The following is a 27,978-nucleotide window of genomic DNA, read 5'->3' on the forward strand; positions in this document are numbered from 1 at the left end:
TCTAGGGTCTCTTCCATCTCCACAATTGAGCCCATCTGTCAGTCTTCATCACTCTATTCTCTTCAGGTACCACTGTCTTTATTTTTTCTTTTCCCCTGTTAGAATTTAGTCAAAGGGAAGATATCATGTCAGTCACTGATAAAATAGGATGAATTTAAATAATTGCCTCACCCCTCTCATTTATATATGTATTGTCAGTCTTGTAAAGGCTTGATCATTTATAAAAGAATTTTAGACATCAAATTAGGAAGATCTTTCAGGGAAACATTCAAATCCCTATGCCAGTAGTTGGTCACTAACTCAACCTTGTGGCGAGATGAGCCCTGTTGGTTTTTCTAAACTATATTCGTTCCCAAGAAATATTTCTCAGCCCACTGACCATTCTTATAATCTCATTAGGGAAAAAGATCCAGGTAAGGACCACTCTAAGGATCCTGAGGCCAATCCTCCTGTTCTTGCTTCCAAAAGCAACCAGCAGAACCTAGAACAAGAGAAAATAAGATAATGTCTAGTAAGCTAATGATTATGATATCAGCAAGTGTTACCAAGCACTGATTAAGTGCCAAACACTCTCCTGAGTACTTTCAATAAGGCCAGTTTAGGCTATACAAAAAGGATATTTTCTGATAACATAAAATAAGACATTAAACTCTGGAGGTACCGACTCTTGCTCTGATGTCAAGGGGGCAGATTTGTAGTTTTGGAGAGGGAAGGGTGAGCAGGGCGCAGGTGGGGCTCAGGATCAGATGGTGGTGCTTCAGGCTTCTAGGATCCATCTCACCAGCCAGAGGCAGTAAGTCCCCAGAAATTATCCTCTTCTGGCCTTCCCCTCCGAAGGGGAGCAGAACAGAGAACTCTATTTAAAGTTTGGAAGGGTTATATATTTTTTCCCCTTGTTATTTTTAGAAGCTGAGATTCTTTTAGAAATGTTCTTTTTTTTCTTTTTTACAAGGTGCTGAGCAATAGATACAAGACCATATTTATAGTGTTGGAGAATTTATAACATTTCTATTTAGGAAGGGTTCAGAGTTTCTTACTATCTGATTTCAGCAACATCTCAAATTTTATCTTTTGGGGGCAAGGAGAAACTGAGGCAAACAGAAGTGAGATGACTTCCACAGAATAGTTCCAGGAACCTGAAATAGAGGAAGATACGTCCTACTCCCACTCTTCTCCTCAGCCAAAAGCTGAGACAAATGTCTTTGTGTACCTCGTCACAGTGTCCACATTTGTATAGTGTTTTCCTGAGTTTTCCATGTGTCCTGTTCTACTTTGTCTCCTTTGTTCTTTCCCAGTTGTATAGAGAAGAAAACAGATTCAGACAGGGGATGTGACTTGTACGAGGTGACAGTCCAGCCTCCATATGCTGCACTTTCCTTCACATGGGATTGTGTGCCCGACAGGACTCTGTTAGGATTTGAATGAACGAGTAAGTGAGTGAATGGATGAAGGAATGACTTTATCTACAGGCCCCTGACATGGGTTTCAAACTCCATATGTGCAGCTGAGATTCCGTAGGTTGACTGGCTTAACAGGTAGAATGGTAGACAAGAAAGCCACTGAATTCACCCCTTCCACATGGTGACATCCTCAAGTGCCACAGCTTATAGTTGTGCCTGAGAAAAGCCTTGGACGAGGAGCCATGGCCAGTGTAGTTCAATCCTAGTTGGAATGGCCAACACTTACATAGTGCTGACCATATGGTAGGTCCAACTTTAGGTCCTTTGACTCATTGAATCCTCACAGTAATGTTATAAGGAGGTACTATTATTAATCCCACTTTACAGATGAGAAATAGAAACAGAGTTAAGTAACATGCCCAAAATGGTAAAGCTGGAATTTGAACCCTAGAGTCTATCTCCAAACCTGTACTCCTATCACACTATATTGTCTCCATAAGGCCTCATTGTAAGCTCATGTTGTGTTCTGAGTTCCTATTTGCTACAAATAATATTTTGTACACCAGTAGACTCCTAGTTCATCTAGGTAACCAGGAATCAATCTCTGTGTTGTGTCCTGCTTTCCATTTTTTAGGAGAAAAAGAATGAGGTAAGAATGAAATGTTGTACCTGTACGTCACATGATTATTTTAAGGAATAAATGAAGACAATATTTAGAGTCTAGCACATTGCAAACACTAAACACTAGCTATTGTTGCTATAATTAATTTGGGAGGGATGGCATAGGGTAGCAGCCTCAGGGGCTGTCCTTTTGGATCCATGGGTTTTCACAGTCCAGCCAGCATCAGCCCTCAGCTAATTTCAGCAAACACATTTAGAGAGAAATGTAGGTCAGATGAAACCATTTGAGGTCCTAGGGGGAGGCTGACAGGGAATGTGGAGAGAATTTTTTCTCACGTTCTGCTGCCTGTCACCACTTTCAGAAGGTTGCCTCCCACTCTAGAGCTTGCCCAGTCACTGTCCAGAGGTATGGATGGCACTCCTTAAATTAAGTTCACCTGTATAATGGCTGAGGTGGCACCAAGTCTCCTGAGGCCATCTCCATATTCAAGGCTTGGAAGGACAATGGGGAAGCTCCATATTCTAAGCAAGTGCTAAACCATCATGGATATCATTCTACCTTGAATACTCACCTGGGCTTGGTAGATTCACTAAGAGTGACTAAGAGTTGGCATACAACTAAACTCAGCTTTCTATGCCTGGCACAGAAAGGTTGTTTAATGTCCCATAATGTCTTCTCTCTCCCTCTCTCCCTCCCTCCTCCCCCTCTCTCCCCCTCTCCCCCCCTCCCCCGTTCCTCTCTCTCCTTCCCTCCTTCCTTCTTGCTCTCCCTCTAACAATCAACCTAATCCATTTTGCTGCTGGAACTTTGAAGTAGAAGCTCCTTCATATCTTGCTTCGTTCAGTTTCTCTTTGTTTAAGAAATTTCCACCCCACCTCTCACATCCCCCCCCCACCCTAGTGGCAGTCAGTCAGGTTCTGCAACAGCCTGTGACCTTGCACTGACCAAATGGCACTGAGGAGACCCAACTCCTCATGAGCCTCTGCACTGCCTACAACCCCCACCCCATGTCAGCAAGAGACAATGCTAAGAATTAGACTTGTACGTGGTGTATCTATTTGATATTTCCTGAATGAAAGTTGGTGCTAGAGTGACTTCCTTTTAGAATTTTAATTCCATAAATAATGCTAAATCCCATTTATCAAGTATGTACATGCAGTAAGTATGAATCTAAGCACTTTACATATGACATTTCATTTAATTACCATAATAGCCCTGTGAGTAGATCATATTATTATCTTTGTTCAGTAGATGAGCATTGTCCAGGAGAACTTTCTGTGATGATAGAAAGGTTCTTTTGGTACCGTTCAGTACAACAGCCATTAGTCATAAGTGGCTATTGGTACTTCCAATGTGGCCAATGCAACTGAGGGATCAAAATTTTAATCTTATTTACTTTTTTTTAAGTTTTTGAAAGCTTACTTATTTATTTTGAGAGAGAGAGAGAGAGAGAGCGCACCAGCAAGCAGGGGAAGGGAAGAGAGAGAGGGAGAGAGAGAATCCCAAGCAGGCTCCATGCTGTGAGCACAGAGCACGACGCGGGGCTCGAACCCACGAACCACAAGATCATGACCCAAGCTGAAACCAAGAGTTGAACACTTAACCAACTGAGCCACCCAGGCACCCCTTAATCTCATTTAAAGTAGCCACATATGATTTGTGGCTACCATATTGGACAGCACAGAAATATAGATACAATTCTTCACAGCAGGGTCACCAATGTGTATCAGATTGAGAGATGGCAATTTCATCTTGGACCCCATACTTTGGGAGAATCATTTTGCTTCTCAACTGAAGAATGGCTGTGGGCCTGAAACATGCTGTCTTATGGGTGCTCAGAGCTCATAACCCAGCCCCGTTGTGGATCCTGGCCTGTGGCCATCCCAAAATGAAGTATCACCTACCCAGGTAACAACTTTGATCTTTTAAGTAGAGTGGAGTTTCTGAAAGGATTGTTCACTAGAAATGATTTACCTTAGGTCCCAAATGAGTTCTTCAGAAAAGGAAAGTGTTGACAAAGTAGACACGGGAGTGTAGGTTATGAAGGCAACAGGTAACAGAAGGTGACAAGGTAAACCTGCCAGCAAACAAATGCCATCGAGCCAAAGAACTTTAATGCCAATAAAACAAAGCTCTCTAGCAAAAATAGTAAAGGGATTGACTCTGTCACCTGGCCCAGCCTGAACTCTGCCCACCCTCTGAATGATATATTTAGCCTGTGTCTGAATGCCAAGATGCTGACCCTGATGTTCCCTCATCTAACAGCAGCCTTCAAAATGATTGCAGGAATCACTCCAAAACATAGCAAGTGATGTTGCATTGGAAGACACCCCTCCAGAAGCGATTGCAGGAGAATGCCTGGTTTGGTACCACTTCACAGAGGGTATTTGTTAAGATTCCAGGGGTTCTTGCATTATATGTGCTTCTGGCATCCATAAGATAACATAGATTGTCCCAAAATTTGCTTCGAGAAAGGACTTCACAGTGCAGAAGTTGGGAAGATTACTTAGTATGACTATTGCTGATGGCTTCTGTATTAGGGTTCTCCAAAAAAACAGAAACAATAGTGTGTGTGTGTGTGTGTGTGTGTGTGTGTCTATTATATATCTATATATCCTATAGGATATTACCCATATCAATCAGGCAGAGAAAGAGCAAATTCTCCCTCTACCTTTTGTTTTATTCAGGTCCTCAGTGGATTGGATGGTGCTTATTCACACAGGGATCAGAAATCTGCTTTATTGAACTCAATTCAAATAAATGTTAATCTCATCTGGAAACACAGACATACTTAGAACTAATGTTTAGCTAAATATCTGGGGACTTCTTGACACAGTCAAGTTATAAAATTAACCATCACACCTTTCTCCTGTACAAATTATGTTTCAGACCCTCCAGAGGGCCCCTCTCGCAGAATCAGAGAACATGGACACCAAGAATCCCCTATCTGCATGCGTGGTCTGGGGGCAGGGGAGAGATCTGAGCACGATGGAGCCACACTGCCTGGTTCACAGCCCTCTCCCTGCAGATCTGTAATCAAATTGCTCAGCTTCCCTGAACCTGCCCCCTTTCCCTGGCAGGGCTTCAGAATCTTCTGTGTTACTGTGTAAATGCTGAACACTACCTCCAGTTAACCTACTAAATCCAGGCTGTGAGAGGCAGCAGCCAGCAGCCTCCAGGGCAGCGAAGGTCTCGGGTGATTCTGAGTCACACTCAGGGTGGAGACTACTACTTGCCAGTCTTGTCACACTTCACTGTCCTGGTGTGCCCATCCCACCTGGTGACACCTGTGGACATTGCCATCTTCCCAGTCATCTTTTTTCTTTTTAAGTTTTAATTTAAATTCCAGTTAGTTGGCACAGCATAATATTAGCTTCAGGTGTACAATTTAGTGATTGAACACTTCCCTACAACACCCGGCGCTCATCACAAGTGCACGCCTTAATCCTCTGTTTCTTGGTTTGCCTCTCTTTTTTTCCCTATGATCATTTGTTTTGCTTTTTAAATTCCACATATGAGTGAAATCATACGGTATTTTCTTTCTCTGACTTATTTTGCTTAGCATAATATACTCTAGCTACGTTGATATCATTTCAAATGGCAAGGTTTCATTCTTTTTTATTGCCCAGTAATAGTCCATTGTGTGTGTGTGTGTGTGTGTGTGTGTGTGTGTGTGTGTGTGTGTATCACATCTTCTTTATCCATTCATCTTTACCTATTCTCTCAGCAAATCAGCCCAGCAGGCTAAAATGCTTCTGGGTGTAATTTCCATCTCTTCCTACCTCTGCACTTTTTAGATCATCGAGCACCTCTCTAAAACCCAGGGTGGGGAAGGAATGGGCACCTCAGAGGATAGGAGATATAGATGCTGAGATATAGATGCTGGTCTTGTGCCCAACATTGATGAAGACAATTCCAGTGTTTACCAGTAAACTTTATGTTGAATATTGATTTGCAATAATTGCCATTTAATTTTCATAGCATGAAAATAGTTTTCTGTTCCTAATTAGCTACAATTTTTTAATTTTAATTTTTAACATTTTGGTAAATCATAGAAAGTTGTGAATTTATTAAATGCCTGTGTGGCATTCATTAGAAGGATATAAATTGTTTTTCCTTTGGTGCATGTAAATGCTATTTTATATTATTATATATCCTGATACAAAATCAGCATCCTTCATTTCTAGGGCAAACCCTGCTTGATTATAGTGGGTTAGTCTTAATAATTTCTTGTTCATTCATTTGCCATGTGTTTTATTTTGGTATATTTCCATAAGTGAAATCAGTCTATAATGTGTTCTTGTGCTTTCACTGTCCCAGGCTATGCTGTCCCAGGCTATGCTGGCTTCTTAAAATAAATGGTGGCAGGATTTTTCTTCCTTCCCTTCCTTCCCTTTCTTTCTTTTCGCTGAAACTGTAAGTGATACAAGAATGGTCTATTCCCTGAAAGTGTGAGAGAACTCCACAGGAAATCCTGTGTACTTGAAAGCCTTCACAGAGCTGTCAGGGAGATATTCTTTGATCATTTGAAAATACTATTGCAAAGTTATCTTTTAAAGCTTACTGACTAACTTGAATCATTTTTGGCCATGCTAATTTTAGTCGGATAATCATCACTATCTTTAAATTGATTAGTATAGAATTTTATGTCATGTTTTTATATTGCTAAAATCTCATTTTTATTTCTAATTTCAGTTGGGTTTACCTACCATATTTGTTAAAGGTTGGGTCTATGTAAACCTTCTTCCCCAAATGGAGTGAGTTACTTGCTTTATTGGTCTTGCTGTTTTTCTATTTTAGAATTCACTAATTGTCTTTAATCATTTTTTTCTGCCTCCAGTTGAGGCTCTTTTTGTCTTTCTAACATCTATGAGTTGATTGTTTAATTCATGTTTTTTTTTCTATCATGTTTAATAATGAATGCATTTGAGGCTCTGGGTTTGTCTGTGAGTATGGCCTTTTGAATTTTGCAAATATAACAGGAGGGAATCAATATTTATTGAACATGTACCTTGTCCGATGTCCCAAGGATCCACATCCTTCCTCATCTGTTAGGTGGAAAAACTCCTGCTTAGCAAGGCTAGTGGGAGACGATGGGTGAATAAAGCCCCTGGACCTCAGCAAGGTAGTCAGTGCCTCAATGGCTTTGCCACCGGAGTCTCCCTTTCACATATGAGGAAACTGAGGCTCAGCTAAGTCAAGGAAGTGGTTCAAGGTCACCCAGGGAGAAGGCAGGGCAGGGTTCCACCCTGGGTCTGTCTCCATGACTCTCAGCACGCCCACCCCCCTTCTGCAGTCACACTGCAGGGAAAACCAGAGCAAACAGCAGAGGAGAGCTGGGGCTTCAGGCAGGTCAGGAAAGTTGAGCAAAGCTATCTTTGTTCCCCATCCAAGCCCACTGGCCTCCTGTCTCTTTAATTCCTGTGAGTGGAAGATCTTAAGCATCTGCTCAGTGACAGCAAATGCTAGTGAGATCTTTACCTCCTTTCCACAGTAGAAGGGCTGGGGACAGCTGGGTGAAGTGCCTGGAGTTGTCCTGGAACGGGGACACTCACTCCCTCCATGGCCCTGAAAAGAGTTCTGTGCTGCTGGCTTGTGTTGGGGGAGGTCCCTGCGTCCTCCCAGATACGGGTACTTAGCTGCCCAGCTTGGAGCCCAGATGTGGGGAAAGGGCAGGCCAGCTTGGTGCCTCTACCGGGGAAGGGTCTGAGCCTGGGTGCACCTCTCCTGGTGAATTTGAGACGGCCAGTTATTTGTAGAGAAGGTAGTGGGAACAGGTTTAGTGAGGCAATTACCCCTCCCACACAAGCCGGGCTGAGGTGTTTGCAAACCTGCACGCCTTTGTTTGCCTCTTGGCATCTCCACCAGGAAACTGGCAGTTTCTGAAGGGCTGACAGTTCTCTCAAAGCACAGGACTCTGTACATTTATGGCTGTTGAGCAAATAAATCCACTTCCACTTTGTGGGCCTGTTCTCTGGGGGGACTTATTCGTCAATGTGAAAAGAAATGATACAGGAACAATGACCAAAGTATGCAAATGCAGTAGAAATCTGGGGACAGTTGCACAGAGAGGGTGCTGAGGGTAATCCTGCAGACTTCCAGTAGGGAAAACCTGGGGGCTCCCTGGGGCTCCTTGACCCATGGGAGCCCCTTCAGGAACTCTCACAATCCTTGTGTCTGCTGGGAGTTCCCCAAATTCTCCCTAGATATTGCAGCACTACAGAATCCTCTCGCAAACCCCTTTCTGTGGCTGCCACGCGCTCTGTGTGTTAGAGGTTGGGGCACGACTGGGCTCCAAGTAACAGTACCCAAGACAAGGGACCTGGGGTCTTCTAGAATCAGTTTGTGAGTTAGCCCGGGAGTGGACAAAGGTCGGAGTAACACATCTTGCATCCTGTAGAGCGCATGGCTGGACTCGAACCTGGAGCCCAGAATGCCCTACTGCTGAGAGAGGACATGTCACAATGAATGCTTTATTATGTTTCTAAAAGGGTCCTCTAACAAATGTATCTTTTTGTTTGTTTGTTTATAACCTGTTACTACAACACTGCTAGTTGGGACTAGGATGGCTGACTATTTGATGTAAGGATCCTGAGCCTTTATTTATGTTTATCTTTTCCTGCATTTTGCTTGTACATTTATTGCCTGTCTTGTCAGTTACATATATGCCCCTTTGACATCTGCCTTCCTGATAGCAATCAAACCTGAAGAATGAGGGGAACTTTTCTAACTCGGATTTTAAGCACCTGTTTAAGAATTAACCTCTACCCCTCAAAGACGAAATGAGTGATGTCTTGGGTACCACTTGGGGACACAGAGGAATGAAAGATGCTCATGGCTTTTCTCCCTCTTGCCTAAGGATATATTAGAGGGTAAATCAGAACCTCACTTCATCCTGGAAGGTGCAAGCAGATTTGACATCCAACAAGGAGAGGCCGGTAAGGACTCAACGTCTTTCCTCCTGGCCCTGGATCAGGGCAGACAGCCTGAAGTCAGCCTCCAGGTAGGGACAGACAGAAGGAGGTGCCCACCCAGACCCACAGATTTCTACCCCAGCTTCTGAGGAGGCAAGGTCGGCACCCTTGGTGCTGTGTGGATGGACTGTTCACACTGGCAACAAGATTTCCTGTAACTTCAGCTCTGGGCAGCTCTAGCAAGATGCGAATCAGAGGCAGGTTGTCCCAACAACCCTGCTGAGGCCGGGCTAGGGCTCACTTTTAGTTTTTTTTTTTTAAGTTTATTTATTTATTTTGAGAGAGTGCACATGTAAGCAGGAGAGGGGCAGACAGCGGGAGACAGAGAATCCCAAGCAGGCTCCTGCACTATCTATGCAGAGCTTGAGGTGGGGCTCGAACCCATGAACACTGAGATCATGACTTGAGCTGAAATCAAGAGTCAGTCACTTAACCGAGTAAGCTACCCAGGCACTCCTGGATGGGGCTCTCTTGACTTCCCTCACCATCACCATCCCCCCCCCATCCCTTTTTACCTTCCTCATAGCCACCCCAACTCCCATCACCCCTACCCCCACATCATCACCAGCTCCTTCTCTGTCTTGCTTGGAACTGGCCCCAGTGAACCCTTCCCCAGTTCTCCTCTCTCAGGCAGAAAAGGAATGTATTATTCAGAAGAAGGTGTATGGATTCTGGTGACAAAGACCCACGAAATGTGTGGAGTGGGGCTTCCAGATGTGTTCAGTAGACCTCTCATGGCTTCTGTCCCCTCACAGGAGATTGCTGGTTCCTGGCAGCACTGGGCTCATTGACACAAAACCCACAGCACTTGCAGAAGATCCTGATGGACCAAAGCTTTTCATGCCACTACGCAGGGATCTTCCGTTTCCGGGTATGTGCACCACTGCGACACTTCTCACCTAGGTTCTCTGTGAGCACAGGCAGGCAAGTATCTTGAATATTCTCATGGTCTGCTAGCCTACAATGGAAGACTCACCTGTGTGTTAGTTACTTTGCGTACCTCTAAGAAAGGATTTGAGCTCAAGGTCTGGCAGCACGTGGGAGAGCTGGGAGTTAAAACGTTTTCATGTAAACAAATAAAAAGAAATAGCAGAAACACTTAGCAAAAAAAAAAAAAAAGTCATTAATCAAGAACCCTGCACATCATAGAGCTTTTGTCTGTGTTGATTCCTGTGCTGTATCTTGCTATTTTGATTACAGTAGCTGTAGAGTAAGTTGCAACATCTGGCAGAGTAAGTTTTCCTTCCTTATTCATTGTTCTTTCCTCAAAAATATCTTGGTAATTCCTGCGCTTTTATTCTTTGATGAGAATTTTAAAATCATTGTGTCTAATTAAAAAGAAAAGGCACTCTGTGATGCAGAGTGGAGTAGCATTAAATGTATGTATTTATTTGGAAACATTACACTTTTATTATTTTAATTATTCCTTTCCAGAAACATGGTATATCTTTCTATTCATTCAGAACTAGTTTTATGCCCTTCAATAAAATGTTATAGCTATGCTTCCACATTGGTGTCACACCCTTCTTGTTAAACGTATTCTCAAATATTTTACAATTTTGCAGCCAATGTGAATGAGATTTCCCCCTCATTTCATTTTTTTTAATGTTTATTCATTTTTGAGAGAGACAGAGACAGAGTGTGAACAGGGGAGGGACAGAGAGAGAGAGAGACACAGAATCTGAAGCAGGCTCCAGGCTCTGAGCTGTCAGCACAGAGCCCAATGCGGGGCTCGAACTCCTGAACCGTGAGATCATGACCTAAGCCAGTCAGCCCACTCAATAGACTAAGCCACCCAGGCACCCCCCTCATTTCTATCTAGATGTTGCTGGTAAGAGGAAAGCCACTCCTTACTAAATACTAAATTGTATCTAGCCACCTTACCAAATTCCTTAATTAGTTCCAATTTTTTTTTTCTTTAGTAGAGTCTGGATTTTTTAGTTAATGAATATTCTCTGCAAATAAAGATAATTTTGTCACTACTTTTATTATTTATAGAACTTACTTTGCCCTTTGTCCTTGTCCCATTAGTTAGAAGTTTGCAATTTTGAATAAGAGTGACAAGAATAAAGTCCTGCCTTTTCCTGATTTTAATGATGTTTTCTCCTGGTGTGCCATTGTTTTAATGCACTGTGGGATTCAATTTGCTAAAAATGTTATTAGAATTTTTGCATCTATATCACATGTAGAATTGGTTTTTAGTTGTTGTTTTTACCATGTTTGAGTTATGTTGGCTTTTTAAAATGAACCCACTGAGTTTTGCATATCTTGATCTGAAATAATTTGAACAATGGTTGTTAATCATGGATTATCTGATATTTGAAAGTAAAATAGACAATAGTTAAAAGATCTGGAACTACTTCCTTTTTCAACATGATTTCTTTTACTCTTCCAATGTGTTCAACAGCTATTAAAATGCTTGTGTCTCTTATTTCTTCTGGGGTTAATCTTGAAATTTTTTTTTTTTTTTTGCCAGGAAAACCAAATATTACTTCTCTCAGACCAAATTTATTGCCCAAAATTTGCTTATGTGATTGTCTGAAAATTCACTTAATTTCTTCTAATCTATGGTTAAATCCACTTTATCAATCCCTGTGCTATGTTTTTGTTTTTCCTTTTCTTCATAATACAGGTTTTCTTAGCCAAAGCAATCTGTTTATTGGTTTTTGAACAAATCAACCTTTGATTTTCATTATTCTGTTTTTCTTTTGGAGTTTTGTTTTCTATATAACTAATTTCAATTTATTTTTATTAAGTACTGTTTACTTTCTGTTAATTTTATTTTTTTTTTTGTTTTATGAAACTGTACACTTTTCTGTCTTTTTGTTTAATAATGAAAACTTTTAAAACCATAAATTTTTATATGAGATATTATCTACTTATAGGTTTTGATATAAAATGTCTTTTATTAATTTTAAGGCAATGTACTTTTAGTTTTGATTAAGCTTTGATTATAGTTTATATTCTATTTATTAAACTATGATCAGAGAATATTCATAAAATCTCTACATTTGGAGAAATTATTAAAATTTTATTCATGGCCAAATCTACAACAATTTTTGCAAATGCTTCATGGACATATGAGAAGAATATCCAGTGATCAGAGGTTTTACATATGGAGTCAAGATTTCTGATTTGCAGATTGTTGTGTCTGCAGTTAACTTTTTTTATCTTGACTTCATTTTTGTCTGCTTGATTTGTCAAATTCTAAAAGAGGTGAATTGAATTTCTTCCCCAAAGTTATACCTTGGAACGTCCTTCTTATGTTTTCAGATGTTTTAGCTTTAACCTTTTCCTGTTTTATTCTGTGGTGCCCAAAGGTTTATGTTCTTGCTATCTGCTTGTTGGAATAAAGCTCACAAAATATCACTCTTTATTGTGTTTAATGTGTTGGGCTTTGGATTCTTCTCTATCTGATGCTCATATTGCTAATTCAGCTTCCTATTATTTACATTTTTCTGTTCTATCTTTGTTCATCTGTTCCTTATCAATTTCACTTCCATATTTCTATAAATATACTTTTATAAAAGTATATTTTAAACTCCTTGCTCACCATTGTTTCTTTCACCCTTCATTTCCCCTTATCTTATTTCCCCTTGTTCTAATTTCATCCTCATTAGGTAGTAGTTCCTTGAATAATTTCCTCTGATCACATAAGTATTTTTCACTTGCCCTTGCCTAAGAATGGTATGTCAGTTGGGTTTGAGATTCTTGGATCACATTCCCTTTCCTCAAGAGTCTGTAAAAATTATTTCTTTGTCTTATAGCTTCCAATGTTGCAGAAGAAAAATCCAATGTCAATCTATGCTTTTGGCTTTGTATGCAACATGTTCTTTCAAGTTTATAAGAGGTACTTTCTCTCTCTCCTTGGTGTTCAGAAATTTCTCTGAAGTATGCCCAGATGTGTGCCTTTTTGAAACTAATCTTGGCTGGAATTCATTGAGCCCTTTCATTCTGAAGACTTTACTCCTTTTTCTGCTCAGCTAAATTTCCCTTCATTTTTTTTCTGGGTGTCCTCCTTTACTTTGTATTCTCTTCCTAAAGTCCAACTAATTGCATACTAGGTCTTCTAACAAGTTTCCAGGTGATGCTCATCCTGGTGGTCCAAGGATCTGACTAAGGAGTGAGCTAGAAGATGCAAGTTTTACTGTCTGAGCTCACCTTAGACTGCCAGTGTTGGTAGTAACAGGTAGTTAGGAGAAACTGAGGCACAAGCAGGACACTCTTTGCCCTTCTGAATGGTGAGAAAGTTCCACAATTCTCCAGAAACAGCTGAGGTATTGAACTTGGCACTGCTTTCTGGAAAGAGCCCAGTGCCCAGGCAACATGGCTACTTTGCTCAAAATATTTCTGGCTTCCGTCTGACACCTGGGTGTTGACAAAATGGCACTAGCATGCTTCTCAGATGGTCCAGACACTATTCAGATGCCAGCCCTACTCAAGTAGAGGTGAACCAGGAAATGCAGATTGGTGACCTCATTCTTGACCATTTGCATCCTTTCTGGGAACAATGATCTTATCTGGTGTTCCCTTTGTATAAGGAGAGCAAGTTTGGTCAGCATTACTCATGTGGGTATTGGGGTGAAGGTGAATTCTAAGGGAGAACCAACCAGAGGAGCTCATTCAAGCCAGGACTACTCATTCCAGTCTATGCTGCACCAGGCACTATCCAAGGTCCTGAAAGAAGCTATTGAAAAATAGTTACTACTTTCAAAACTGATCTCACTTTCACAATATCATCAGATCCCAATCACAGCCCTATGAGGAAGTTCATACTTTACCACCACTTGACAGATAAGGAAACTGATACCCAGAGAATTCAGTGTCTTACCCAACGTCTATTGCTCAGGTAACTAAAGGTAAAACCAGTATTCAAGCACAGTTCCAGTAACTGGCCACTGTCTACTACATTTGCTATCCAGTTAAACCCCAAATTCAGATCAGGCTCTTTTTCCAATACCCCACTTCTAGCTTTCCTTGGTGTGCCAAACATATTTCATGACCTTCCTCCTAGTAACACCCCTGTTGGCTTTTAACCTCACCTGTCTACACATTTTACTGCAGTAGGGACACAAATCCACAGCTGTGCCGGAACCAGCTGCAGTGCACTGAGTTCACTAATGACCATGAAAACATCTTCTTTGCTTTGTCTCCACTGACATCTCTGTCTCAGTCTCCTCTACTGTGAAGTGCATCCTCAGCTGGATGAAACAGCCCAACATCTGGGACACCCAGATGTGGAAAAAGCCATGTGGATGGCTTCCCGTCACTGCCAAGCAGATGATAGATCACATCCACCCAGCTTTACTCTGAGCCCACCTGTCATAGGCTTGCCTTCATCAAGACTCAAGCCTGAAGCTGGAAGCCCTGCTGCTTATCCAGCACAGAGCAGACCAGCCAAGAAACTCCAAAAGGCTGGCTTTGTTATGAATTTTCCTCATTTGGTCATGTCCCCAGGTGAACCATTAAGAGTTGAACACTGAAGATTAAAGCAGTCTGTTTTGGACAGAACCATCTGGTTCATTTGTGCTCTTAGCAGTAGCAGTGCTAGCCAGTTTGATTTCTGCTACTCTGATGGCAGGACCATCTTCACATGAGCTGAGGAAGGCCAGAGCAAGGCTCTCACTGCTCAGTCCTCCAGAGCAATCTTCATCATTTGGCCTCTGGGCCTTTGCCCACACTGTCCTTGCCATCTGGGATGCCTTTCCTACCTCCTTGCCACCTGCTTAAATCCTGCTGGCTCCCTCAAGCCTTTAGCCCCTGGTAGGCTTTCCTGTCCCCCATTACAATACTCTGTATCTACCATTCTCCTCGTTATTCAGCAAGTGTTCCCTGTGTTGCCCTTTTGTGCCCAAGATATACTTGGAGAGTCTCCTGTGTGTCTGAAGCTCATAAAGGACCCGCCAAAGTGAGGCCAGAGTTAGTAGCAAAGTCAAACAAAAACCCAAGTCTCTTTCCTCTCAGCATGTATTTTCTTTGACTCACTTGGCCTGTGACTCATCTGTCCAGTGAAGTCGACATGCCAGGCCCCTGTCCACTGACCTCAGCTGGGATTTTGTTCTGGATAGAGTTTGTTGTTATACTGGGGAGGTTATGTGGTGACAGTGGTTATTGTTTGGCACAGGTCAGGGGTCCTGGAGCTCCCTTCTGCCGCAGCTCTACTAAGGCATATATTCATCTCTCTTCTAGTTTTGGCAGTGTGGCCAGTGGGTTGAAGTGGTGGTTGATGATCGCCTGCCTATCCTCAACAGGGAATATCTCTTTGTGCATCCTCGCAACAACAACCAAGAGTTTTGGCCCTGCCTGCTGGAGAAAGCTTATGCCAAGTAAGGATGGCCCACCCCTCAGCACAGGGCCTTGATGCTGGCCTTACCTGCCCAGCTGCTTGTCCTGATGGATGCTCCACAGCAGCTGGCCCCAGAACTTTTGGCAGCTCTGCTGAATGACATGATTCCCTGGGAGCATCAGAGCCTTTGCCACCTAGCTGGGCATCCTTCATAAACAATCACTGTATGCAAGGCTCTGTTGGAGCCACGGGAGGAACCCAGAGGCACTTAACAAGGAGTGGGCAGGGCAAGGCTGGACAGAGATATTTACTAACAACACTATTATTTCAAGGGCTGGGATAAGAGCCCAAATAAAATATAATATCAGGTCAAAGTCTGATCAGAGGACAGAGAAAGAAAACAATCGACTTTCTGACTCATAGAGTCAGGCTTAGACTTTATAGAGGACATGGCATTGAGTGAGGCCTTGAAGGATGGGTAGAATTTCAGCAAGGAGAAAGGGGACATGTTGGAAGTTATTCCCAACTATTGGAAGGATTTAAGCAGAGACCTAGGGGCAGGACAGTTCAAAATGAGGTGGGGCAGTTGGGGGCCTGGAATGGCCACTATGAGATTGTATCTGTGTGGGGGGGGACAGGGCAGGAATTGCTGTTTATTATATGGTTCAAGAACCATGATTCAAAGACTACCTTCTAGTGTTAACAAGCTCAATGACTTATAAACACCCCAATTCATACGTTTTATTTAGCCTCTTTGAGTTGCATCTATTCAGACAATGTTTATTAGGCATTTAACCATAGGCCAGGCACTGTGCTTGGAACTAGGATAAAGACTCTGAGACTGGCTTCAATAGGTGTGAGCAAAACTGTATGTTGTATAGAAGATGTCACTGTCATAGAGACCTACACAAGTGAGGGACACATCAGAGCTAGAAATCAATGCTAGGGGACAAAAGGACCATCACTTTCAGGAGCAAATGAATTACTGGAGTGTCATAGAATCGGGTTCCCCAAAGATCACCATGACCCACCACGTTTTACAGATTGGGAAGCCAAAATTCCAAATAGTGATGTGATGGTAGTCACTAGCTGGAATCTTCTGGGGTTTTCAGTTATTTGACCCAGGCACATCAGTTAGGAAGACTGAAGACCCTGCTGAGTTCAGTCCTACGCCATGAGGATGCCAACAACCCCACAGACCACCCCAGTCCCTACCCTTCTGGAGGTTACAATCTGAACAGCCATGCATCTCAAGAGGTTTTTTTTTTTTTTTTTGCATTCTTTTTGTCAAGCCTACTTGTGAAAAACTAAAGCTGTTGCTCATTTCCAGTGTCAAGAAGAGCTGTTCATTAGCATTTGAGAATGAATCCGAGATAACAGCCAAGGTTGTTGAACCAATCCATATGTTTGGGGAGGTTAATTTGCTTCTAAGTGACTTACGCAAACACTGCCATTTCTTTCCACTGTGGATTCAGCCCTCCCCACTTCAGGGCTTTGCTTTTCCCTTATGTGAAAAGGGGAGCATGCCAGTTCACTTGGAGAATTAGAAACCTTGTGGAATGAAATGATGACTTTGACCCCATTTTGTTAACAGTCAACCTAAAGCAATCATTCAGCTTGAAAAGAAAATGGGAAAGTGGACCCAGAATCCACATTCTACTGCCTAAAGAAATCTAGTGAGGATAAAATGTTTCAAACTAGTAAGCTGTTTAAAAGCTTTCCCCTCCAACCAAAGAAGGAAATCATAGAATGCAGGAGTGAGCACAATAGAATTTGAGCTATCCGAGCTGGAGGGGACCTCTGTCAGTCTCGAGCCCTACCTCCTTCTTTGAAAGATGAGGAAACTGAGGCTCAGAACACTGAAATGAGCAGCCCAAGGTCAAGTGTTCCACTTGTTGTGTGCTTTTCCATCATCCCTTGAGGCCGTCAGTTCTATAGGAAAAAGATTTGTCTCTTTGCTTCTTTGGAACTCAGTGTCTGGCACACAATTACCACAGCACAAACATGGAGAACGCATTCGTCCAGATGGAGATGACACTCCTTCCCTCCCCCGCCAAGAATGTAGGCCAGTGAACACATGCATTCTAAACTTTCAACTCTCCTTGCAACTGGGGAGTCTGGAAACGAATCGGTTGAGTCAGATCTATGTTGGCAAGGTTTTGTCCCCAGAAGTCATAAAATAGGAGATTGTGGGACAAGATCTGATAGGCTGCATATCATCCTGTATGGAATCTTGGCAATTAAGAGTCACAGCATCTCAGCATCCTTTCTGGTTCTGATTTAGATGTCTAAATTCATCCCTCTTTCCTAGCATTGCTGGGCAGATAGACATTTCCCCCAAATGAAGCTGAAGCACAGAGACGAGAACAAGACGCTCTCAGAATTCCTGGGCTCAGGTGACAAGGTGTAATGACAGGTGTGGTGAACACAGTTCTATCTTTCTTCCCTTTCTGTTTCCTGTCAGCAAAGGGGGCTAAGAATAGTTGCCATGTTTCTGAAGCATCAGCAGTCTTCGTGAGCTCATGTTTGTGAAGCAGAGAGATAACTCCTTGTCAAAATACCCAGCTTCTGCTGAGACAGGCTTTGTGGACATGGTGGAGAGACAGTGAGAGAGGGGCGGCTGGCCTCCCCATGCATTGAGTATCTCTGTGGCAACTGTAGGTTGGTGTAAGTATAAGGTATCAGAGGAGGCCCATAGACACCAAAGCAGTGGGCCAATGTATCAGGACAGGGCCTGGGCTGCTTTTCTGGAATGGCTCTGATGCAGCCCTGTTTAAAGCCAGAGAGGGCTCTTGAGGGCATCTAGATGGGGCTGTTGCAGTGTGGGAGGTGACACTGGTGGGTTCTAGAATGGGCTCCAGAACCCCAGTCTTTGTGAACTTCCAGTACCTTCAGCAAAGCCCCTCTTAATCTAGGACCCAGAGCCAGAATACATGTGGGGAATCAAGAGTCAGGCATTCAGCCCCAACTAGGCATGACCCTTTGATAATGGTCATTGAATTTGACTTTGAATTGAATAAGGTCATTGAATAAGACTTTGAATTTGACTAAGTAAATACCCCAGAGATAAGAGTCTAGGGAGATAGGAAGATAAGATTAAGAACCAGTTTTAACTAGTTGAGATCAATCTGTCACATGGCAGTTTCTGTAGAAGGGCCGTTCTGTGTATCCAGAGCTTTCTTTTATAAAAAGACTCTTTTAAGCCCTCCGTGGCATTTGTGCCTGGGACGTTGTCCTGCTTTGACTGGCTACTTGACATGTATTTGCTGAAGCGAACTTATGTGAATTCTGAGTGACGCCCAGTGGCAGAGGCGGAGATATAGTGAGATAAGAGGGTCTGGAGGACCCCACAAGCCTACCCAGTCAACCTTACTGTTTCCAAGTGAAGGACCAGGAAGGGAAGGCTGAAGGCCCCCTGGAGGAGCAGCAGGGAAGATCTCAGACCCAGACCCCCTCCCTGATTCACAGGACGAGAAAGAAAGCCATGGTCAGAGATTCCCCACATTGCCACCAGCTTGTGAGGGGCTTGGCCTTGGCTTATCCCTCCAGGGACAGAAGAGAAGGTCTCTGGTGAGAAGACTGAGTGACAGGGGCAGTGGTGAGGAAGTCTCCCACTGGGCAGCTCTGAGACCAGAAGGCAGGGTCTTCTCCCCACTCCCTGCCTGGCCTCAGCTCCATGTCCTTTGTGGGTTTGCATTGCCTGTATTTTAGGGTTCCCTGGGAGCCTTTTCGGTTGACCCCATTGACAGGAACTTGAGTTCTCAAAACAATTCTGCCCTTGTCTGGCCTGCTTCAGTGGTCCATCTAGCCTCTCTTCCAGGAGCACCATCACTGGCTCCCTTCCACCATGCTTTTTTGGCTCGGGGATTCTTCCTCCCTGGAATGCCCATCCCACTGTCCTTACCTGGATAAACTCAGAGGTGTGTTCCTCCCCAAGCTCTCCCTGGGCCCTCAGGCATTTCTTCTCTGTTCCAAGATGATCCACTCACTCTCATAGCAAACAGAACCCCAAGGGCAGAAAGTAGACATTCTAAGGGAAATGTCCCCATGGCAGAGGGCTGTTGCAAAGAAGTAACAGTTGTGGAGGTAGAAGCAGAGCGAGGGTGGCCTTGCTGTGCCTGATAGTGATGTAACAAGCATGCACTCTGCAAGCCAGATACTTTCTGCATGTCATCCATGCAAGAACTGGCAGAAGGGGCACAGCAGCCCATCGAGGCAGGGACTGTTACATGCCCACTCCCCAATGAGCAAGGGGAGCCTTAGAAAGTCTCAGCTTCCTGCCCAGGATTGAGAGCTCATGAGAGGGGAAGACAGGAGTTGAACCCGAGTGGTTTGGCTCTTGAATTTGGAATCTGTCAGCCTCTCTAGTGAGTGACTGGGGCTACTCAGGTTTGGGGGATAATGGGGAGGAAGTGAAATGAGGTGATAACCCTGGGCAGGGGCAGAAACCCCACACAAGAGTGGGAAGAAGTGCTTTACAGAACATGTACGAGGGTTCCAGGTGGCTTGCTTTGAAGTCATGTTATGTAGGACTTGTCCTCACCTATGTTACCTTCAGTCAAGTTGACTAACATCCCTGATGATCCTGGGATGAGTGGGTTAGTCCTGAGAGTAGGAATTCTGGACCATGCTTCACACTACATGAGAACAGAGGCTGCATGTGGCCACAGCAGGCATCAGGGTCATTGGCTGAGCTCTTGGAGGGCAGGGACAGGGGGTTGCCCATCTTTGAACAGCCTGTGCCTAGCTAGCACAGTATCCCTCACATGAGTACTTACCACTATCATTAAACTGAACAGGAAACAGTGGACATTCATCACCAGAATATCCAGTGTGTATTGAGGGCTTGCCACATGCCAGGTTAAATAACTTGTCCAAGGTTAAGCGGTTAAATATAAGGAGAGGTTGGGATTCAGCCCCTGCCCTGTGGCTCCAGCACCTGCACTTCTGACCTCTGCACAATACTGCTGCTTGTGAGGCTGCCCAGCCTCAGCTGAGCAGGGGAAGGACGGTGGCACTTTGCTGGAAATGCCATCTTAGTGAATGGAAGGCAGATGGCCCTAGTGCAGGTGCAGATCAGGCATTCCTTTTCTGGGTAATATGCGGATGTCAGGTGGGCAACCTCCCTGCCTGGCGCATCTCACCAAAGTTGCCACAGGGGCGGTTGTGACTTTCCCCCTCCCAGGTTTCGTGGGTCCTATCTCAACCTGCACTACGGCTTCCTTCCTGATGCCCTGGTGGACCTCACAGGAGGGGTGGTCACCGGCATCGACCTGCACTCCTTTCCTTCTGACCTGGTGATGATGCTGAAGACAGCAGCCAAGGCAGGCTCCCTGGTGACCTGTGGCACCCCGGCCTCGGTGAGTAGACTCCCGACACTGGGTGGAGCCCTTCCTCGCCCAGGAATGTCCAGCCACCAACCCATTCAGGTAGTCAGGGGCATGGCCAAGCAGACATCACAGAGCATGGAGACCATCCTTCACTGAGGCCGCCTGATTGAATCCTCACAGCAGCCCTCCCTCTGGGAGAGGGGTTGCAGAATTCACTTACAGAAGAGGAAAATGGGCTCAGAGAAGCCAAGTAAAACACTCACCATCACACAGCCAGCAAGTGGCTGATCAGGGTTCAGATGCTGCTGCCTGACTCCAAAGCCTTTACCTAGTGCTTTCATGTGAGCAGTGGGGTCTGGAGTGACTGGGCCACTCTTTGATTCTCACTGGCTCCAAAGACAGCATCCCAAGGTCAGTGTGTCCCATTTTGAAAAGCTTGGGTGATCCTCCAAATTATTTCGGAGTCTATTCTGAGACAGCCAGCCCCCTATCCGTGAGGATGTTTCCTTTACCCTGTAAACACATGAGCTTTGAGTCACACACCCCCAATCTGAAATGCCACCTGAAAACTAATATGCATTTTGCATCCCAGTTAGTTACTCATGGCACGGGGGTGGTGGGTATTCCCAACTCCTCCAGAATGCCCCACCGACGTGTTTTGTGCTGTGTGTCATTGGTGACCAGTGACTGGAGGAGCACACAGTCCAGGTCAGCCTTGGGACTCAGTGGGGTTCTGTCAGTAATGGGGCAGTCTCCTGAGGTACGAAATGCTTGGGGCCTCAACCACCCAGCAGCCTTCAAACTCTGCCTCTCTAGAAAAGAGTTCCAAGAACATATGCCGTTCCAGTGTGAGTCAGTGGGATGCTTTTCATCCCGCCACAGCTTAGCTGCTGATTGAATTGTGCTTTTCTATTTTTCTGAAGAGCCTGTGAATGCTTAATGCTTGGTCTGCTTTCATCCTTTGAAGCCGACAGGTGAGGCCAGGAGAATGGAAGATGGCCTGGTGAGTCAGCATGCCTACACAGTGACTGGAGCCGAGTGGGTAAGGCTTCCGGGGTTTGAGCCCTGTTTTCTTGCTCCTCTAAGCAGGGGTCAGCATCACATGCCTTCAGCAAGCTCAATGTGGACAGCCTCGAATATTCCTTCTATTCATCCAGAAACTCTGGTGCCCGGCATCTTTATCCCCAGATGCCTACTAGTGATCTTGCCATTCTTGACCTGATCTCAGGCAGGCTGAGTGTCTAGCTAGACTGTGGGATTAGCCCCAAAGGAAAACAGAATGAGCCACCCAATTGACTGGGGCAAGTTTTGCTCTGAAAGGGTTTTATTTGTTATGTGCCGACTAAACTGCTACCATAAAGACACTCCAAAATACAGGGGCTCAAACGAGGTTCATTTCTCTCTGAGGTAAGCGGGCAAACCCAGAGCTGACAGGTGGCTCTGTCATCTGCAACATGGGGCCTTTACCCGTGAGCCCAGGGTAGCTGCTCCAAGTCCCTCCTCTCCCAGCCTGGGAAGAGACCAGGGGACAGTTATACATCCATAGAGAAGCACGCATCACAGAACACACACACACACACACACACACACACACACACACACCATTTCCTCTCAGATCCCATTCGTCCGAAATCAACCAAGGGCCACACTGAGGCCCAAGGGAGTCTGGGAAACATACTCTCTAGCTAGGCCGCCATATGCCCAGCTAGACTTTATTCCCATGGAAAAGGGCGGGGGGGCAGAGGAGGAGCACAGTTCTTCCCATTGATGCAGAAGCTGACTTTAGGTGGAAGAAAGTATATGTGATTACTGCGTGCAGTATCATTTGGTCTGGAAAACACTGCTAAAGTCCAGCCTCCTCCATCCATAATTGAGAAGCTGAGGCCTGTGAGGGGAAGGTCAGGGTTAACACAGCTACTTGAAATGGCTGGGCCTAGACACCATGTCTCCTCAGTTCCTCTGTGCCTATCACACAGCTGTGTGGTTTCCCACACACAGTGATTTCCCACACACGTTCCCCGGTCTTCTCTATTTCCCGCAACTCATGGGGTCTGATGATGTCCTCTGGGCCCTGAGAGACAGTGGTCCAAGCTCCAGGGTACATTTTTCACAGGTATTTATGAGCCATAAAATGTATGGTGTCGGGTTCTATTTCTGGCATGCTTTCTTACATTTGCCTTCCTTCTCCCTGTATCCGTCCACCTCCTGTCCAGGGACCTAAGGTCAGTTGCTTCATCGTTTTGTGTTTTGGCAAGTGTTCCACAAAACAGAGATAGTATCTTCTGCCTTATACTCTTCTCCTTAAGGAGATCCATCACAAAATGCTTCTTCTGCACAGCACCTGGGAGACAGTAGGTACCTAATAAATGCTCATTGGATTAATGGATGAGTACACTTGCATGAGTGAATGAATGCATCTGTCTTTGGCCTGTGAAGATGATGTCACTGAACCTCCGCCTCCATCATAGAATGTATACGAGGAGCTCAAAATCCATTTCTTCCCACAAGCAAAGAGGAGGTTGTCCTGATTAACCCTGGCCAGAAGAGATCCTAGACGCAGCAGCCCCAGACTCTCCTCCCCTGAATTCTCCCAAGGCCGTCTCAGAATTCTCAGTGGGGACGGCCAGTACCATCGTCACTCCAGGCCATATACAGACACTCTGCTTCCCACGACTCCCTGTCCCAGGTGTGGAAAGTCTAGGCTACGGGTAGCAAATCGGTTTTCTCGTGTGCCAACCTGGATCCATTGGCAGTGCTGCTTGGATTATGTGTGAACAAGACTGTGGCACTGCTTCCAGATTTAGTGGAAAAGCTGTGATCGAAGAATGATAACAGTGCTGGGCATGGAATGAAGGAGCCATGGTACCTGCATGCTGTCTCTGCCACTCCTGGAAAAGGCCATTTATACATGGAGACAGTCTATGTTTCTCCTCTGAACACGGGGGAGAAGGGACTTGTGAATTAAGAGGTCCAGATGGCCGTGGAATGTGTGTCCCCGCAGAGCTGGGCATGGGATAAAAGTGACTGCCAGGTTATAGAGTGACCATGTGAACACATAGGGCTAAGCCCATACAGGTGAATACGGGAATCAGGGTTTGGGCTCCTGATGGTTCTGTTCATAGCCTGAATGTTGGCTCCCCCACAGCACACACTAGGAGTTGTTCTTATAGCACAGTGAGTGGTCTAAACAGGACACCTCCCCTTTGGTGTTGGCCATCAAACTGTTTGTCCTGGATGGTCCATCCCCCCTGCCCCTCCCTCCCCTCCTGCCACTCAGGGTCTGCTAACACCTCCTAGCATGTGCTGTAAGGAGTCCAGCCTGGTGAGATCCTCTGTGAAAGCAGTTTTCCAAATACCCTTGGGAAATGCTGCTCACTATATCCCCTTGGAGATTCACAGTGGATATTAGCATGTTAAAGGCTCTAAGGAGGCCAGTACTGACAATACAGGGACAGCTTGGTCTTAATCTACCATTAATCATGAAACCACTTCTCAGAAGAATTATTAACAGCTTGCAGAACTAGCATTTAATAGAATACACATGAGGCAATATTATCCTACACTAGATAACGCGGGTCACCTCTCACCCAGGGATACCCTTTCTGAGGGAACTGACCAGGGCCAGGGGTATAGTAAGTAGCCAGGAGAGTGAAACAAGTGCTCATTCTCAGAGGTAGTTGTGACCTTGGCCTTGAGTGTGACTCCTGAACCTCCCTGCCAAGGCCCAGGAATTCGACTTGGTTAAAGATTTCTCCTCCAGAAAGAGGAGGTGACAACTGACCACAAGTGCTAAGATTAAACCAGCCCATAAATGCAGTGTGTTTTTTAATCTGCTCATCCTCCTCCGGCGGGACACAGGAAGATAAATGAGATTGGCATATTTTATTATGCACCTAGCTCCACGCTGCCTCCCCTGGGCAAGGGGGTGAGTGTTTATCGGCATGCCTCATTTAGCCCTGCTTACGGCTCCTTCCACTCACTGGCCGTTCGTTTCCCCTGTGCCCAACTGAGCCCCGACTATGTTAGGCACTGAGGGTGGCTCATTAAGCTTTCTGGGCCACCGGGCAACCATTTTTCATGCCCTTGCTCCATCAGGCACTGCCAGTTAATAAATCGACTGTGTGTGCAAAGCCTAGAGTGCCTAGGGGTGGGACAGAGAGGGGTGGGAAACCCGAGCATGTGCCAGGAGCCTCTCCTCTCCCATGTGGCATTAAAAGCCAAAGCACCTTCCCCTACGGCACCAGCCAGATAGAAGTGGATGGAAAAGAACCTTCTCCAAGCCAAGTTCTTTGACCCTTGTCTCACTGCGTTGCTCCTTCATGGCACTGCCCTGTTGGTGATGACATGGGCCATGGCCAGGTGACCCAGGGGTGAGATGCAAGGTCAGGGTTGTGGCCCCACCAGAGAGTGGGCTGGCCCTGGATTGCTGAAGCCGTTATCTGCTCCCATCTCCAAATCAGGAGCCTGGGCTTAGGAGACTGACAGTGGCTGGAGTGAGAATTCTTCTGCCACTTAACTCTGTGGCCTGGGGAAAGTTGCTTAACCTCTCTGGTGTTCCGTTTCTTCCTGTGCAAGACGAGGGTTCTATAAACATCCACTGCGGGGGGTGGGGGTGAGGGGTGAAGGATGTAATGCTCTCAGCCGGCACCTGGCTCCCAGCCCGGCTTCACATGCGGATTTCTTTTCCATATGGTGACCCTGCACTCTGGCTTTGTCCGCTGCCTCTGACCTGGAACCACTGAGCAAGTGAGGCCCTTCTCTCACCCCTGCAGGCCTTGGCCTCCACAGACGACCTTAGCACAGATCAGTGTCATGCCTACAACAGCACCATGCTTTAATTCCCCCCACCAGGCCGAGGGCTTCTGGATCTGGGAATGTAGGTTCAAAGGGTTGGAACTGTTCCGTTGTAACTTGTCAACGGTCCTGCCCTCTGGCCTCCGTGGCCCGAAGAAGCACGTGTGCTGGCCTCCGTATCTGGGAGCTGGTGACCAGGAGGTGCCTGGGGAAGGAAGAGAAGTTCAGCCCATCGAGGTGCTGGCAGAGGCCGGGTAATGGGGGCCTGGGGCAGTGCCAGGGTGCAGGTTGAGAAGAGCTATGAGGGGCTCTCCTGCCCCCCAGGCCATCCCGCTCCTGCTTGGTCTGCCGCCTCCACATTGTCGCTCAGGACCACACCGAGGAGACCCTGGCACAGCTGCCTGTGGGCCGCAGGCAGGGAAATAGCCTTGTTTGTCGAATGGAGAGACCGGTGGGGACAGGACTTGCAGGAGGCTGGGGACCCATCAGGTTGTCCCCTCTGTAGCACCACATGCTGTTGACCTGCTCTGACGTCTCAGCCCACATTCCAGGAGGCACCAATACGGATGATGAAGCTGTGCCCACCCTTTGAGGTGCTGAGCAGAGAGAGGGGCCATTTCCTCCTCCCTCATTCCCACCCCACGTAGGCAGCAGAGACACATTGATTTTTTTTTCCTTTCAATTTTTTTTTTTTCTGGCTGCAGCCAAATGAGGTCAGAAGTTAAATTAGTCCTTGGAGGTAAAAAGCAGCTGCATTCATATCCCCTCTTTCTGCTGACTTTTGCTGGAGAGTCCTGAGAGTTTCTTTTTCTGTTCTTTGCAGATTCAGTACCGGGGGAGCTGGGAGGATCTTATCCGCCTGTGGAACCCCTGGGGCAACACGGAATGGAGAGGGCGCTGGGCAGACGGGTATGGCTTCTGAAACCCTGTCTCTACCCTTCCTGAAGATCTGGTATGCAGAGAACATCCCGCCCCCAGAGGGTGACCTCTGTCTCCCCTGTTGTGGATCTCACTGCAGGCCTGTCTGGTTCACACCGGTGTGCGGCTGTGGGCCCAAATCATATTCCCATGATGCCATTCACCAGGCATCTATTAGACACCGACTGTGTGCTCTCTGCACTAAGTGCACTGTGTACTGTGGGATATGTACAGACGACAAGACCCAGTATCTATCCCCCAGAAGGTTACAGTCCAGCACCGTGAACCCACATACCCAGAATTAGGTTTTTTTTTTTTTTTTGAGGGTTGGGGAGGGAGTAGGAAAGAAGCCAGGTTCTATCGGCAGAGAGAGATGGAGAGGAGGAGCCTCATCCCATAAAGGGATCCCATGTGATTCTGATCCTGATGACACCATGAGGAAAAGACTTCATTTTGGGGGGCAGTTGGGGAGCTGAGCCAAAGATCTGGCCACCTGGGTTGTCCATCCTCCCTACTGATCTGGACTCCCACTTGATGTCTGGACTCAAGCTTGTTCATAGAAGTGAATGGAGGTAAGTGTCAGATGCCCATTGGCTATGTCGCAGGCAGCTACTCTCTTGACCTGGCTGGCCAATGGGGACCAGCTCTGTGGCCAGTGGTTCCCTGGAACGAGGCTAGCATTTCTCAGCTGCCAAGAAGACTGATCCTTGGTCCCCACCCCCTTGCCGATTAAGAATGAGATGGCCAGTGATAGGTCACTCAGTGACAGGTTACCTGCTCCCAAGGCAGCCAGCAAGGGGCGAGGGGAGGGGAAGTGGTGGGAAAGAGAGGAAGACTTGAAAGGAAATGCAAAGCATTCAGACAAACAGGTGAACAGGACCCAATGAGCAGTAAAAACCAATACACTGAGAAGTGCATTCTGGAAGGCAAACACAGAGTTGGCCAGTGTCCCTGTCCTGCTTATTGGCTGCCCAGAACCTGGCATGATGCCACAGGCTGGTCTGTGGCAAGGGTCACTCTGATCCTCTTTGAGCCCCAACAGCTGGCGTGTGCTAGCTCACGTGGGCACTTGGCAAACATAAGATTAATGTCCATTGGGGTGGGGGGGGCAGGCGGAAGGGAGGGAATAAGCAACATGGATTCATAGAAGGAACCTGGTGGGTCTCAGATGCCCCCTGGAGAACAGGGCTGCTGAATCCCCTCAGCAGAAGGGGGATGAACTTGCAACAGCAGGAACCACTGGAGAGCGTTGTGTTTTTACTCTCTGTTCCCCTTTCTCCTTTTATCTTGCCTTTATTCATTCCTCTTTCCCTGGGGTAGCCTCCTTCCTCCCCCAGGGTAAATCTTAACCTCTGGCCTTTGCCAGTTCTTCTCAGTCATTACCCCAAGTTGCCAATATGGCCCAGGGGTGTTGTGACTGGCAGAATCCCTGATTCTGGGTTGGCTGTTGGGGTTGTAGTGAAGGAAGAGCACACGTCAATGACACATGTGCCTTGCATAGGAGAAGAGGCAACAGATTTAACTGAGTTGATAATTTGCCCACATCCCCTATGCTAAATATCTCATGAGCAGTGAAGGCAGCAAGGGGCACCAGAGATTAGGGAAGAGAAGCTTCCCACGGGTTGGCATGTTCAGGGCAAGCTTCACAGAGTCG

At 45.9% G+C, this 27,978-nt stretch overlaps 1 protein-coding gene across 1 annotated transcript in view; it reads left to right on the forward strand.

Moving 5' to 3' along the window:
• CAPN13 (calpain 13) overlaps positions 1-27,978 on the forward strand; it is a 61,082-nt gene that overhangs the window by 548 nt on the left and 32,556 nt on the right. The window contains exons 2-7 of the mRNA XM_049652353.1: positions 8,882-8,960; positions 9,752-9,867; positions 15,186-15,322; positions 20,468-20,642; positions 21,580-21,654; positions 26,230-26,315. Of these exons, the coding sequence (XP_049508310.1) occupies positions 8,882-8,960; positions 9,752-9,867; positions 15,186-15,322; positions 20,468-20,642; positions 21,580-21,654; positions 26,230-26,315 (668 nt within the window). The remainder of the gene's footprint in view (positions 1-8,881; positions 8,961-9,751; positions 9,868-15,185; positions 15,323-20,467; positions 20,643-21,579; positions 21,655-26,229; positions 26,316-27,978) is intronic.

The sequence above is a fragment of the Panthera uncia genome (genome assembly GCF_023721935.1).
Source record: "Panthera uncia isolate 11264 chromosome A3 unlocalized genomic scaffold, Puncia_PCG_1.0 HiC_scaffold_12, whole genome shotgun sequence".
Taxonomy (NCBI): Eukaryota; Metazoa; Chordata; class Mammalia; order Carnivora; family Felidae; genus Panthera; species Panthera uncia.